General features: G+C 46.8%; 1 protein-coding gene across 2 annotated transcripts; it reads left to right on the top strand.

Annotated features, from left to right (window-relative positions):
• Nucleotides 1-3,692: 3,692 nt before the first annotated feature.
• On the top strand, nucleotides 3,693-14,283 carry LOC307043205 (E3 ubiquitin-protein ligase TRIM21-like). Of its 2 annotated transcripts, none has more exons than XM_079687516.1 (2): nucleotides 3,693-3,825; nucleotides 12,121-14,283. In XM_079687516.1, exon 2 carries the CDS (start codon nucleotides 12,129-12,131, stop codon nucleotides 13,755-13,757), a length of 1,629 nt encoding a protein of 542 aa, XP_079543642.1. In that variant the 5' UTR covers nucleotides 3,693-3,825; nucleotides 12,121-12,128; the 3' UTR covers nucleotides 13,758-14,283. The 2 variants fall into 2 exon arrangements, with proteins under 2 accessions (XP_079543642.1, XP_079543643.1); XM_079687517.1 differs by lacking the exon at nucleotides 3,693-3,825 and adding an exon at nucleotides 12,015-12,033.
• The last annotated feature ends 990 nt before the right edge of the window (nucleotides 14,284-15,273 follow it).

Consider the following 15,273-nt stretch of genomic DNA (forward strand, 5'->3'; position numbering starts at 1 on the left):
AACACATAAAAAGTGAAAGATTTCGCAATGTTCAACTTCCATTTTTCATTTCATTTCAAACCTTTATTTAACGAGATTGGTCCCATTGAGATCATAGATCTCTTTTTCAAGGGAGACCTGCAGCATATAGGTTCCACATGAAACATAAAACAATAAAGGACATCATACATTATATTTACAGGATACATTTACATAGTTATAGACATTTACAAGTGCCCATAGTATCAACGAGCATTTCATTTAGCCTAGCTTTAAAAACATGCAGAGGAAGGAGATTGCTCAGTTTCAATTCTTGCTGAAGATTGTTCCAAGCAAGTGGAGCTGCGCACATAAAAGCTGTCTTACCTACAGTAAGACAGTCTTGCTCTTGGCACATCTAACAATACTACATCATGTGATCTCAGACAATAGCTGCTTGCAACTCTCTGTGTTATCAGAGAGCAGATATAATACGGGAGTTTACCCAACAAAGCTTTATAAATAAACATGTACCAATGACTGAGCCTCTTTACAGTAAGTGATGGCAAACCTGCCTTGGTATACAGTGTACAGTGATGAGTAAGTGCTTTACAATCAGACAAATCTCAGTGTGCTGTGATAGGCAGCATCTAACTTGATCAGGCAATAAGCAGGTGCATTCATATACAACCAATCACCATAGTCCAGCACAGAAAGAATGATTGGTTTGTAAGTACAGTAAAACATAAATAATTGTAATTCTGAATGTTTCTTGAGATCTGACAGCCTTCCTCTTCTACACTTCTATATGTTATCACACAGAACGACCACTAGATGGATCACAAGACTCAGACATGATGAGACAAAGGTTACTTCTTACTCAAAAGGCAAACAATTACATGAGTCAACACACCTTCATGTGAGGATAATCACTTATACAAGGACATGAAATATAAACAACCTAAGAGAAATCTCAAGAAAGAGACCCCAGCTAATCTTTGCCAGTTTATCAACAAAGTTTGAGAGTTTATTTCTTTAATAAAATCCTTTAAATAAAGTTCCCTGCACTTTTAGAAGTAGAATTAACTCACAAAGTGATCCCCTTTTTATAAACACAGTTTTATTACATACCTCTAGATACAAATTCATGCTAAATAATACACCAGTCCTGCCCAGTGGCGGTTCTACGGGGTGGCACGGGGTGGCAGCTGCCACCTCAGAAAAATGCCTTGCCACCCCAGCTGCCACCCCATTTGGCAGCTTTGTTTTGAAAGACAAGTTGTGGCTCATCGGACATTTATGAGAGAAAATCTCTAATGTCCGAGTACAAGTGAATGCAGCACAAGACGCGAGCCTTGTAACCCCCCCCCCCTGGCGCGAGCTTGGAAATATGATTGGCGGCGATTTCATTTGAACGGGAGGACAGCGCAAAACGAGAAGCATTTCGGATACAAGTAGACAGAAGGAATGAGGTATTTGTGGTCAGGGTATGGCTGGGGTAGGCCACAGCCATACCAATAAATGGCTTAGCCCCACCATGAAAAATGATGTTAAAGTAAGCAAAATAAAGTCTGCCAACTCGCGCGGAGTAAATTGCAGAGACAGCAGTTAGTAAGATTGATTTCAGTAGCCACTTGTCTGGAAATACCGAAGACTAGAAACGGTTTTGAAAACTTTTGTCAAGTAGTGATCGTCTTCTCAATAGAACATCTTTGATAATGTCTTCTGGCCAATCAGAATCAAGATAACAGCGTGGTGTTGTTGCAGGAAGTCCCGACGGAGAATTCTTTTGCTGTAGTACATCTCGATATACATCGGTACAACTATAAGACCCCACAGTTTGATGATTGATAGGTGTGTGGGCTGTCTTTCATTTTGACACACAGAACAATGGGGGCTATCCACCCATATCCACAAGGTAAAGTAATTCACACAGCCTCTTCCCTCTCCTCTCTGTGAGGAGCAGCAGGTTCAGCTTTCAGAACAAAGTAACAAAAAACTAAAATGACATTCATTTTTTAAAATACGTTGTGTAGTAATATATATTTATTTATTTTTCTTCTTACGAGAGCACCAGAATGTGTATTTGATGTTAGTATTTCAAAAAATCTCCTGGGGGACAATCCCCCCGGACCCCCCTGCAGGGGTTGGGTTTTCAACTCTTTCACGTGTCGGGAAATTGCAGGATTGGCTCCAGGTCACCCTTTTTATTTACTACAAGACAAATGTGCCTTTTTATTTCATACAGTTCAATTTGGATTGAGACAGGAAAATAATCTAAACCTCACGCGTGGCGTTTCACTGTCAAGGGGAGCGTGTATGTAATTACATTGCAAATACTGACTTGAGCCCCACCACTGTATGGGTTAGCCCTACCATAGATTACCCAACACAAATACTCTGGCGCCGCAACTGTTTGCGGTCTACTATGACAAAGAAGAGCCTATCAAGTTTGGCTGTACTCAGCATTGAATCAAAACGCACCATAGCTTTAAATCTTAATAAGTTTTTGCTGATCAAGATGGTAATCGCCACATTCAGCTGTTATAGGCATGCCAACTTGATGCTCTGCTCACGGATGAGAATAATAAACTATGTAAAATGATGACCTTACATGTGTAAATATATGTTTCTTCTTTGTGGGGGTCTGCCCCCAAAAAACAGTTTCAAGTCCTGAGAAAGTCAATTAAGATGGTGTGTAAAACTACACTGCCCAGCCCAAAAAAAGTAACCACTTTGATTTAACTAGGCGAGTAGGTAAGGACTTTCCACTGGATAATAACTGCAGCGATGTATGTTTTAGCTGAATACAGTTTTTTTTAACCCTAATTGATGCAGTTAGTCATTTCTTTAATGTTTGTTCTTTCTTATGTAAAGTCAAGGTTGTAACTGTTTGCAATGAAGTCGTGGGGCGCTGAACTGTTCCTTTGATTCTTTTGAATTATGATAGTAATTACTGGTCTTTCAAATTTGAAGGAGGGTGAGCAAGCATCTTGAGGAACGTTCATCATTAACTCCTCCAAAAAAATATAGTTTATTTAATAATAACACTGAATATGTGAATCATAACAGTGATTGACAGCTGATAGGAATAATATGATTGTTAATATTATCATATTCATAAAGACAAACATTGATGAGACGGTTAATTAATGTACTTATTGCAGCAGTCTGCATATTTGGTACCCCTGCTGGTCTAAGATTTAAACCAACTCATTCAGTTAAAATTCATTAAATTACGTGTGCCACCTTATATATTTATATTTAAGGCTTTACTGATGTGCTACAATAATCTCACCTAATGTTATTTTGTTAAAATATCAATATTGTGGATTTCCAAGTTAACATTGATTGATATGACTGCGATTAAATCAGAATATACTTCTGCCAGCGGATGCCACCCCTCAAATTCTCCTGCCACCCTCTTGCCACCCCATGAATATTTGTCTAGATCCGCCCCTGGTCCTGCCATAGATATAGTATCAATGAGGAGAGGTTCCAATTAAATAAACTGTTCTGGTTAAAGTATAGCTGAGACAGTTTCAACATAATAAAGAAAAACCTTTTCACATATCTCACTCTCTCCACTGTTAGCACCAACTTTGCTCCATTTTAACCTGAAGAGTCGCTGGTATTTCCCAACACCTGTGTGAATCAGAGGGAGGGAACACAACCAGCTGCAGTGAGAGGAGGAGCTACAGAGGAAAGAGGAGAGCTTACACGTCACACTCAGGAAACGAAAGCTAAGTTAGTCAGAGAGGCAGCCACACTGCGGTCGAGACTAGTCTCTGTTTCTGTCTAAAGAAAATACAAACTGAGTTCATCAGATCTTTCTCAACAACACAGCAGAGTCTCTGTCAAACACTGGTGAGTACATCTGATTATATTTACACTGTCAACTAAATATGATATAAGTATGGTGTTGTTTGTCTTCATGCCTACGGTTCAGCCCTCTGGATTTAACTAACTTGTTACTGATTATCTGCGGTTAGGAGTTTATCCTCATTCCTGGTTTCCTGACATTATTAATGTTTATTGATTACTTCCTACATACTGCTTATGTTATGCCCCTAATATGGGGAAAATATAAGACAAAGGAAACAGAGACGATGTTAGCTTGCTTCAAGTCTTATGTATTATGCCCGCCAACAACATGGTACACATAGCACGCTGTATAATACAGAACATGGATTCTTGATATAAAACAACCACTAACAATGCGCGTACTGCAAACATACATCCAATTTAACACACAAGATGTCACTTTTTAAATGCACAGTACAAACATACATATCCAAATTAACACCCAAACTCCCCTTCTTGGAGCTAAACTACACTATCATAGCTAGCTGCGCTAGCATAGCTAACGGCGCTCGCAAAGCTAGCATACACAGCTGAAGAAACACACTCCTCAATGTCAGTTTCGGTGATTTATTGACAAGGATGACGACACCCTAAAACAGAATAATGCAGCAAGATAAGCTGACAAAGTATTACATCCATGCAATTCAATCAACACAAATATATACCACGAAACAGAGTATAGTAGTATAATAGTATAATATATATATAGTATAATATATGGTATAATATAATAGTGGAAACAGTCTTACATGAATGAGTGGACGAACGTCTCAACTCGAGGCGGAGTGCATGAACAATGTTTGAACTAAAATGGCCGCTCGGCACTTCCGGGTCAGAGCACGGCATAACCGGGCAGCGACAGCAGTGACACTGCCCTCTAGTGGCCGGCGATAAACTCTTCATCCCCCCCAGACCGGAAAGCTATGGGCCGGAATAGGTTAACGGTCTACATCCCGTATCCAGCTGCCAGACTCGGGCTCGTAACGTGCAGGCGGCCTCCTCAAGCGGCCCGGCCGAGTCGGCTGGGGCAGCGTCGGCGGCGACTGCGGCACCGGGAGCGGTGCACCCAGGAAGGCACCCGTAGGAACAGCGAGGTCAGAGGACGCCCCATCAGCAGGCGTCGGTGGGGAAGCGCCAATAGCCGAGTCGCGGGGCCCGACAGCCGGCCGCTGAGCAATCCCCTGGGGCGTCGCCCAGCCCGGGTGGATAGGTGGGGGCTGATGACCCAGGGCAGCGGGCGGCGACGACGGCGCAGCCGACCGCTCGCGGGCGCAGGGTGTGGCCGGCGTGTAGGCACGGAGGAACCGCCGGTTGCGCAGTGTCAGACGTCCCGAACCGTCAACCCTGACCCGATACTGGTCGTGGCCCGGCGACTCCACCACGATCCCCGACCTGTCCCATTTGTGGGGGCTCGGGCCTTGCTGGTTCTGGAGGAATACCCTTTCGCCGAGTGCCAATGGGCGGAGCGGTCTCGAGTGAGTCCCCAGAGACTCGGTGGTACGGGACATACGGGTCCGAAGGGCGTCCTCCTTCGCCGCCCATGCCTCGCGCCATAGCAGGCGGATATGCGGGTTCGAGAACTTCTCGAGGCGGTTCACGAAGGAGAGCGAGCCACGAAGTGGGCGGCCGAAGATGATCTGTGCTGGCGAGAGGTCGCAGTCGGGGTCAGGCGTGTTACGCAACTGCAGCATAGCGCGCAGGAAGCGGTCCTGATCAAGGCTGCCCAACGGGCCGGTGTTGGACATCAAGAGGCGCTTAGCAGTCTTAACCGCAACCTCCGCCCTCCCATTCGACTGCGGAAAGCTAACGGAAGACACACGGTGTTCGACGTGCCATAAGCGGAGGAAGTCCTCGGTGTGGCTCGCCTTGAATTCCGGACCACCGTCGCTCGAGAGCTCCTCCGGTACGCCGAAGGTGGCGAAGAACGACCGGAGGTGTTGGACCAGGCCAGCTGAGCCCGCCAGGGCAGTACCCGCCGTAGAGCTCAGGACCTCTACCCAGCCCGAGAGCCGATCCCCGACAACTAGGTAGTGACGGCCCCCATAGTCGAAGAAGTCAGCAAACACCGCCTCGAATGGCGTGGACGGGGGGTGGGGACGGCCGGGGGGGTGTAGCCGCCTGTGACGGAGCATTGCGGTTGCAGTCTGCACACCCGTCCCTGGTGGCCTGAATGTCCCCGGACATCCCGGGCCAGTAAACTATGGCTCGGGCATGCTGCCCCATGGCTGAGGTCCCCTGGTGAGCGGCATGGAGATGCCGAAGGACCCTCCCACGGAGGGATGGGGGAACCACGACGCGGTCCCGATAGAGCAGGACGCCGTCCTGGGCGTAGACGGACTCACAGACCGATGACAGACTCGCCAGGGCAGGGTCGTTAACGTCAATCCCACCCTCTTGCTCGATGAGTTGGAGGAGGTGGCCGAGGCATCCATCAGCCGCTGTTTCCCGTGCGAGGAGGGGCCAAGAGACGGCTCCGAGCTCCCGTGCGTCGTCGCGGATGGAGGCCATGAGTGCTGACTCCATGGCGTCAGGCCCGCTCGGCAGCCCCAATGAGAGGCCGTTCGCTGAACCCGAGGGGGAAGGATGCCTCGACGTGGCATCAGCGGCATAGTTGCTCTTGCCAGGCAGATGCACAATGTCGAAGCGCCATGGGAGGGTGCGCTGCTTCAGTCTAAACAGACGCGAGTTTGTGATCTCATCCAGCGTACGGTCGCCAAAGATTTTCACCAACGGCTTATGGTCGGTGACCACGACGAGGTTGTCGGACCCCTGCGTGAAGTACCGCGTCTGTTCCAGGCCCCATGCCACAGCTAGGGCCTCTCCCTCGACGGCTGCATAGCGCTGCTCCGCAGGGGACAGGAAACGCGAGCCCGCGAGGGTGACCCTCCACCCTCCTGGACAGCAGTCCGGTATGCCCAAGGCACAGTGACAATGTTGCTGGAGCAGGAAGTAGCCAATGCCACGCATGGACCAGTCAGGGCGGAGGCAGGTACGCTTCTGCATGTCGTAGATCTCCACGCCCTCGCGGATGGCCTCCATTATGGCTTGCTTGGACGTCTGGAAGGCCTCCTCCAGAACGGGGGACCATAGGAACGCACAGCGTGGGCTGAGGAACGGCTTAAATGGAGCCATCGTGTCACGCAACTGGGAGTAGTTAGCCACCTGGTTGACAAGGCCGAACCAACTCCTGATGTCCGTCGTGGAGCCTGGGGTGGGGAAGTCCCGGATGGCGTCCAAGTATTTTGGGAGCGGTTCGATGGTAGATTCCGACACCCTGAAGCCAGCGAAGTCGACGCACCTCTCCGCGAACTGAAGCTTGTCCGGATTCAGCACGATCCCCGATCGGCCGACACGCGTCAGGAAGTCGATGGTCCTCCACCAGTGTTGCTCCAGGTCGGTGTCATAGTGGATGGTGTCATCCACACAACGTTCCTTGCGTTCATAGTCCGAGAGGACGGCGTCAAACCGACGGTTGTAGCCATCCCCTGACGACAGGAAACCCTGTGGTGCCCTGGTGTAGCGCCAACGGCCGAAGGGCGTGATGAAGGTAGTGAGGTGGCGATCCGACTCACGCAGGGGAACACTGTGGTAGCCGTTCCAGGCGTCCGTGACGGTCTTCCAGGTGCCCTTCGGGACGCGGCGTGCGAGGTGGAACGGGGACTCAGTGGCGAAGGTCTCACGTTGGCAGAACTTGTTGAGGGGGGAGAGGTCCACGGTCCTGCGGGGGGAACCGTCGTGCTTCCGTGTGACTACCATACGATGGCACCACGTCACCGGCTCGCCGTACGGCACGCGTTCAATGACCCCAAGGGCTTCGTCCCGCAGGAGGTCATCGTGAACCCTCCGCTGCCAGTGTAGAGGCACCGTAGCCGCGGTGTGGCATGCCTTAGGCGTAGCTGCGGGGTCCACGTGCATCTCGATAGGCGGCCCCTCCATGCATGGTAGTGCCCGATGGGGGCAAGTATTGAATGTCGACGAGGCATATCTCCCGAGTAGCCAACCTTTCATCCGGTTATTGTTCTCTGGCGTACAAGGGAACGGCAGTGCTGCGGGGCGCGCCGGGGGGACCGTGCGCTGAGGACATGAGCATTGGGCGTCCCCGGGGTCACTTGGCCCCACGCAGCCGCCGTTGGTTGACCTCGTCGCATTGATGGACAGGGGCTGGACTGGCGTGTCAGCCGTGTCAGGGCTACGCCTGTCCTTGGGCCCCCTTGCAACGTCGTCCGACGGGAAGTTAATGGGCAAGAGGCCGAGGTTGAGCAACGACTCGTAGGAGAGGTACATGGCCCGGACTGAGCTGCTCACATATACCATGGAACGGCAGGATGTAGTACGGCCCCCGCTGCAGGTCGTCGAGAGCCTAGCGAAGAACGCTCCCTCGATGGCTATAGGGGAGCGGTTGGCGGCCAACAGGCTGAGGCTGACGGGTCGCAGGTCGTCCCGCGCGAAACCGCAGGCCAGGAACTCCTCCAGAGACCAAAGGTCCGACTGCGCGCCAGTGTCTGCGACGGCGGATATTCGAGCTCCGTCGGCCGAGCCCCGGTTGCTGGTGCCATCCCTCGGCCCGACTGGCATGTCCATCGAGATGGTGATTAACGCCCGGGGGTGGTCTTTCAGCCTGGCTCGCCTCCATTCGCCCTTGGAGAAGATGTGGTGCTCGAGTATGATAGGTGAAGGCCTGTCGACACAGCCGTGCGACGTAGGGGCGCGGCGTCGGCGAAGGCTCCCGCGACGTCGGCCAGGGCGGGCTCCAGCTTGCACCGACGAGACCTGGGATACCAGCTCCGACCCCATGGCGGCCTGTTGACTGTCGGATGACGGCTGTTGACGCCTCTGTTGTCGGCGGGCCCTGTAGCAGCCGATGCACACCTGGTGAGGCTTAGGATTCCACCCGCGAGGCCCCTCCGTGAAGACGTTAAAGACGTTCTTACATTCCGGACACGAGGCACGTTTAGCCCAGTCCGCGGGGCTCGGGGCGGGGCTCGCCTGTGGAGTCGTCTTCAAGCGCCGGAATGACGACATGGCTGATAGGGAGGACGACGGGAGAGCGTTACGGGCCATCTCTTTGTTCTCGACGAGTGCAATCACGTCATTAACTGGCTTGACCAGGACGTCAGTTGTCCCTAGCGTCTCGCGGCGTATGTCCGAGTCATAGATGCCATTGAGCAGCACATCGCGGATAATGTGGTCGGTATAGTCCACGTCCTTACCACACTCGCATACCGCATTATATGCGCATGTCTCTGCTTTACCCCGCACTCTGGCAGCGAATGCGCGGAATGTCTCGTCGCGTTCCTGGCGTAACTGAAGTAGTTCGGTGCGCAGGACGCATGTAGCAACTGGGATGACAGCTAGGGAACGCATGACGGTGATCAGGTCTGGCAAGGGTCCGGAAGCGGCGTCGGGGACGGCTTTCAACAGGCTGTCTCCAAGTACAGGCCCAGCGCACTGAAACAGCTGGAAGGGGGCCTGTGCGTCCCCTATGCCTGAGCCGGCGCGGAATACATTCCAACGGCGGATGAACACGTTCCATTCCTCTATTGACACGCCCACATCAACTTTGGGCCGATCGAGTCTCGGGCCGTGAGGGGCTGGGGCCTGGGCTGGCGCGGCCATGACAGGCGCTGCGTGCTGGTGGCTACATCCATGAATCGTCAATATAGCAATGACGAGTGCTTCAGACAAGTCATCGGATTTGAACTCGCAGCCGGGGACAGGGCATCCAACAACGACCATGGTGTCGTCATGAAGAAACACACTCCTCAATGTCAGTTTCGGTGATTTATTGACAAGGATGACGACACCCTAAAACAGAATAATGCAGCAAGATAAGCTGACAAAGTATTACATCCATGCAATTCAATCAACACAAATATATACCACGAAACAGAGTATAGTAGTATAATAGTATAATATATATATAGTATAATATATGGTATAATATAATAGTGGAAACAGTCTTACATGAATGAGTGGACGAACGTCTCAACTCGAGGCGGAGTGCATGAACAATGTTTGAACTAAAATGGCCGCTCGGCACTTCCGGGTCAGAGCACGGCATAACCGGGCAGCGACAGCAGTGACACTGCCCTCTAGTGGCCGGCGATAAACTCTTCAACAGCTACAACAATTACAGAACCTAGAGAAACCCTCCAAAAATACCTCTAACAACTATCACTATTCACATTAATATTATACACAGTCAGTCTACATATATAACGTTTCTCAAGGATGAACTCACCTAATATGGGGAAAATATAAGACAAAGGAAACAGAGACGATGTTAGCTTGCTTCAAGTCTTATGTATTATGCACCCGCGGCAAGCAACACGCGCCCTCTGCTGGACAGACCCGGAAGGTCATCAACCATGACTTATATCTATTACACTTACTCTTTTTTGTATAGCTGTGTCATATTAAAAGCTCACCACCAAAGAACTAGTTGGAGGTTTAAAATGTGAGGCAACTAGGTGTGTCACAAAGTAATGAGAGCTTTGTTATCAGTGTTATTCTTGAACATAAATTGGTCTACACTAGGGCTAAGGTTGTTATCAATATTATATCATCATCTGGATATGAGACTAGATTGTCAGATCTTTCTGAAGTAGTCAAACGGAATGAGTCATTTCCTGGTTTAAAAGGCTGCATTACAGCAAAGTGATGTAACGTTCTTAAACTTCCAGACATTTCCATATTTGCTTTTTTTCCTGATTATCCATCAAAAATGTTATTGTGTAAAAATGTTTTGCACAAATAGCCAATCTACAATATTGTTAGAGGTGTTGGGGGAAATGTGTTGTGATGTTTTATATTCTCCATATCACCCAGCCGTAGTCTAAACAACAGGATTTCTGCAGGTCTCCCTTGAAAAAGAGATCGTTGATCTCAATGGGATTTGACATGGTTAAATAAAGGCTACAACATTAGGATGTACTCATTGCTGCTTTGCCATGGTATCCATCTTGAACCTATTATGTCTTGAATGTTGACGGCCCGTACACACGGCAGCGTTGCATGCTTCAACGGAGATGCTACCCATTCACTTTCAATGGGGTGACGTCACGCTTTGCCGAAGTGAAGTGTAGAAGTGTATTTTAAATATGTTCTTCTTCCACACGACAGGTATTAATATGGCTGCTGCAAACTAGTGTTGCTACAAAAGTATAAATTAGGCTTACTAATAAGACAACTCAGATCTGAAGCTACACAGGAATCTGCTGCCAAAGTGCAATAAAAAAGACAAAATTAATAGAATCAAACCCATTTTTTGTTGCATTTTATTAGAGTATAAAAATAAATGCCTTTTTAAAATAGGATGCAAGCAACACTAGTTTCTTAACCTGAATTGATAATAGACTATAATCAATGTAAACAGAACAGATCTTAATGTTTGCATTCTTATACCATTTTGTACAATAATTATAATGAATAAGTTCAAACAAAGTAAAACTTACAGCTGATTAATAACGGTACCTAACTTGAGTTTTTATTATATCAAAAACCTGTTGAAATGCTAATGTTATTTTTACTGTCCCCCAAAAGCGCGTCGGCAGCCTCCAGGAATGCTTCTTTCACAACTTCGCCGTCTTTGAAAGACTTCATGTGTTTCGGAAAAACGTGACTGACACGATAAGATCCTATGGTAGCAGCCTTGCTCTTGTTGTTGGGCCTGGTGAAAATGGACTGCTGTGCATTTATCTGTCCTTTCAGGCCCCTCCCCTTTTGGGAGCGTAGGGCAGAATTAGGAGGGAATTCCGTCTCGTAGCTTGTGTGCACTGTTTTGAAATGCCGCTCCTAAATGGCCCTTCTTCGATAAAGCCACGCTCGCATTGCAGATGAGACAGATGGACTTTGAATTGGAATTGATACCAAAATAATCATCCTCCCACTCGGAGTGAAAATTATATATTTTGGGCTTTTTTGCTTCAGCCAAAATTGCGGTCTTGTGTGTGTGCGGGCTGTCACTCCTTTTGCCACGGACAACGTCAGCAAAATAGTGCCCACTGCCCACCAGCTACGCCCCGACACATCGGGTCGAAAATTATGTTATAGGACATTAACGATAAAACAGAATATTGTTGTTCTATTTTTAGACACATCTCGCGATCGACTGGAAATCTCCCCGCGATCAACCGGTTGGGCACCCCTGCCGTAACGGTTGCTCAAGCTTGGCTTAGTGAAAGTAGAAACAAGTTCAACATATATTAAATTGTAAATGACTCTGGCCAAAATCAATCCCAATTCTCTCTTTTTCTGTAACTGTATTATAAAGACATTGTTCTTCCTTCCACACTACAGGTGTAGATATGGCTGCTGCAAACTATGTACCATCTGAAGATCAGTTTCTCTGCTCAATCTGTCTGGATGTGTTCACTGATCCAGTCACTATACCATGTGGACACAACTTCTGCAAAACCTGCATCACTGAACACTGGGATAGGAGTGACAGGTACCAGTGTCCCATGTGTAAAAAAGAGTTCAACACAAGACCTGAGCTGCACGTTAACACTTTGTTCTCTGAGATGGCTGCACACTTCAGACAGTCGGCTCAACAGAAAGCCAGCAGCAGCAGCTCAGAGCAACAAGTCTTCAAACCAGGAGAAGTTCCCTGTGACGTCTGCACTGAAACCAAACTGAAGGCCCTGAAGTCCTGCCTGGTGTGTCTGACCTCCTACTGTGAGGCTCACCTGGAGCCTCATCTGACAGCTTCAAGTCTGAAAAGACATCAGCTGATCGACCCTGTGGAGAACCTGGAAGACAGGATGTGTCTGAAGCACGATAAACCTCTGGAGCTGTTCTGTAAGACCGACCAGACATGTGTCTGCATGCTCTGCCATTTTTCAGACCACAAGATGCATGATGTGGTTCCTCTGAAAGAAGGATATGTAGGGGAGAAGGCTGAACTTGAGACAGAAATTCATCAGATGATCCAGAAGAGACAACTGAAGATTGAGGAGATCAAACACTCAGTGGACCTCAGTAAGGAAGAAGCAGACAGAGAGATAGCAGAAGGTGTTCAGGTCTTCACTGCTCTGAAGGAGTCTGTTGAGAGAGGCCAGGCCAATCTCATCAACACGATCAAAGAGAAGCAGAAAACTACAGAAAACCAGGCAGAAGATTTCATCAAAGAGCTGGAACAGGAAATCTCTGAGCTGCAGAAGAGAAGATCTGAGGTGGAGCAGGTCACACACTCTGAAGACCACCTCCATCTTCTCCAAAGATTCATGTCCCTTAAAGTTGCTCCACCCACCAAGGACTGGACAGAGGTCAGCATCCATTCATCACATGAGGGAACTGTGGTGAGAGCTGTGGTTCAGCTGGAGGAGACTTTCAGTGAAGAGATGAAGAAGCTGATTGAAGCTGAGCTGAAGAGGATCCAGAGGTACGCAGTGGATGTGACTCTTGATCCTGATACAGCAAATCCATATCTCATTCTGTCTGATGATGGAAAACAAGTGAGTCATGGTGATTTAAAGAAGAATCTCCCAGACAACCCAGAGAGATTTTCCGATTGTATTTGTGTTTTAGGAAAGCAGAGTTTCTCTTCAGGCAGATTTTACTTTGAGGTTCAAGTTAAAGAAAAGACTGGGTGGACTTTAGGAGTGGCCAGAGAGTCGATCAACAGGAAGGGAGATATCTCACTGGGCCCTCATTGGGGTAACTGGACTATATGGCTGAGAAATGGAAATGAGTACAAAGCTCTTGCTGGCCCTTCAGTCCTTCTCTCTCTGAAGTCTCAGCCTCAGAAGGTGGGGGTGTTTGTGGATTATGAGGAGGGTCTGGTCTCCTTTTATGACGTAGATGCTGCAGCTCTTATCTACTCCTTTACTGGCTGCTCCTTCACTGAGAAACTCTATCCATACTTCAGTCCCTTTAATAATGATGATGGTGAAAACTCTTCACCTCTGATCATCTCTCCCGTCAGAGTAAACTAATCACTTATATCCTATATTGATTTTTTTTCCATTCAAGGTAATAAACAAACATATTTAGAGTCAAAACTGTATAACTTCCATCTTATTTTCTACAGAATCTGTTTACTCTGGCAAATTGATTTACACAAGTCAACATTGTAAATTGCTGCATTAATCTTTGTGGAGAATATCTATTTAAACATCTGATGAAGCAACAAACATTATGTTTTACTTCCAGAAGGAATCACTGTTCCTGAAACCATGAAACATGTTCCCTTCAGTGTGACAAAATTGTTTTCTATTTGTTGTGCAGCCAAAAAAATGCTTACTTTTCTAATGTAACGGGGCCTTTATTAGGTATAAGGGATATTACATGCTTTTAGTGTCTACAGAATAGAGTATTCAATTGGTATCAGCATAAAAAGTTGGACTACATTTGTAGAATAAATGCCAGCAACATTTTCTACTTTGTGTAAAAGGTGGTTTAGTTAATTACTGGTAACTTGAATTGAAGACATCTGTGAATATGTGTTTGTAAAATAAAAAAACCTGTAAAATAAACTTTTTGTTGAACGACAGACCTGAGTGAGCAGTGACTTGAGCATCCAACACTACACAGATAAGTCTGGTTTAAACGTTAAGTTGTATTTCATGATACATTAATTTAGTTTTAATGAATCCAGCTCAGGAATGATGGACTCTGCCACTACCTATGAACACTACTATATACAGAGAGGAAGTCACTCCATTTAATTAATAATTATCTATCTTTGACAACTATAAATAGTATGAAAAATGCAGTTTCATTAAATAAAAATCTGATTGTTTATAATTATTTGACCTCAGCTCTATCGGGGGATGGGTGAGATGGCTAAAATCAACTATACCCATTATAGATCATTTCAACCCCATAAGTATAAGGGGTTTAACGATACCAACAACTCAAGGTATGATAATATAAGGATAACAAGTCAATGATATTTGTCAAGATTAGAAAAATAGTTTAAGATCCTTCATAAATGTATGAATCTGATGCATCATCATTTGTATTCGTATGCAATTAGTTTAATAGTTAACTTGAAAGGCGTCCATTTCCCTTATTTGAGTTTATTTCTTAAAAAAACAAAACTCAAATGAAGTTTTAAATGTAAAGTTAACTCACAATGAGGTCCTCTTGTGAGAAATCTAATCAGTTCCCAGTTTTATTTTGTACATCCAGATCAAACTAATGCTAAATAATACACCAGTCCTGCAATAAATATAATGGGCATCAATGAGGATAGATAACAGGAAAAGGTCAAAAGTAGTCACATATCTAAAATGATCTTATTTGACATTACATTGTATATTACTATTATTAAAATACTAGATTGATATTGCCTGGGTGAAAAAGGTAAAAAATCTCTGTCTCCAAGAAACTAAATTGTTCTGGTTAAAGGGGACCTATCATGCAAAATGCACTTTTTGATGTCTTTTATACATAAATATGCGTGTCGGGGAACTCACGCAGCGTCAAAAAATAAAACCCTGATCCATG

The sequence above is a fragment of the Notothenia rossii genome (assembly GCF_949606895.1).
Source record: "Notothenia rossii genome assembly, chromosome: 1".
Lineage (NCBI taxonomy): Eukaryota > Metazoa > Chordata > Actinopteri > Perciformes > Nototheniidae > Notothenia > Notothenia rossii.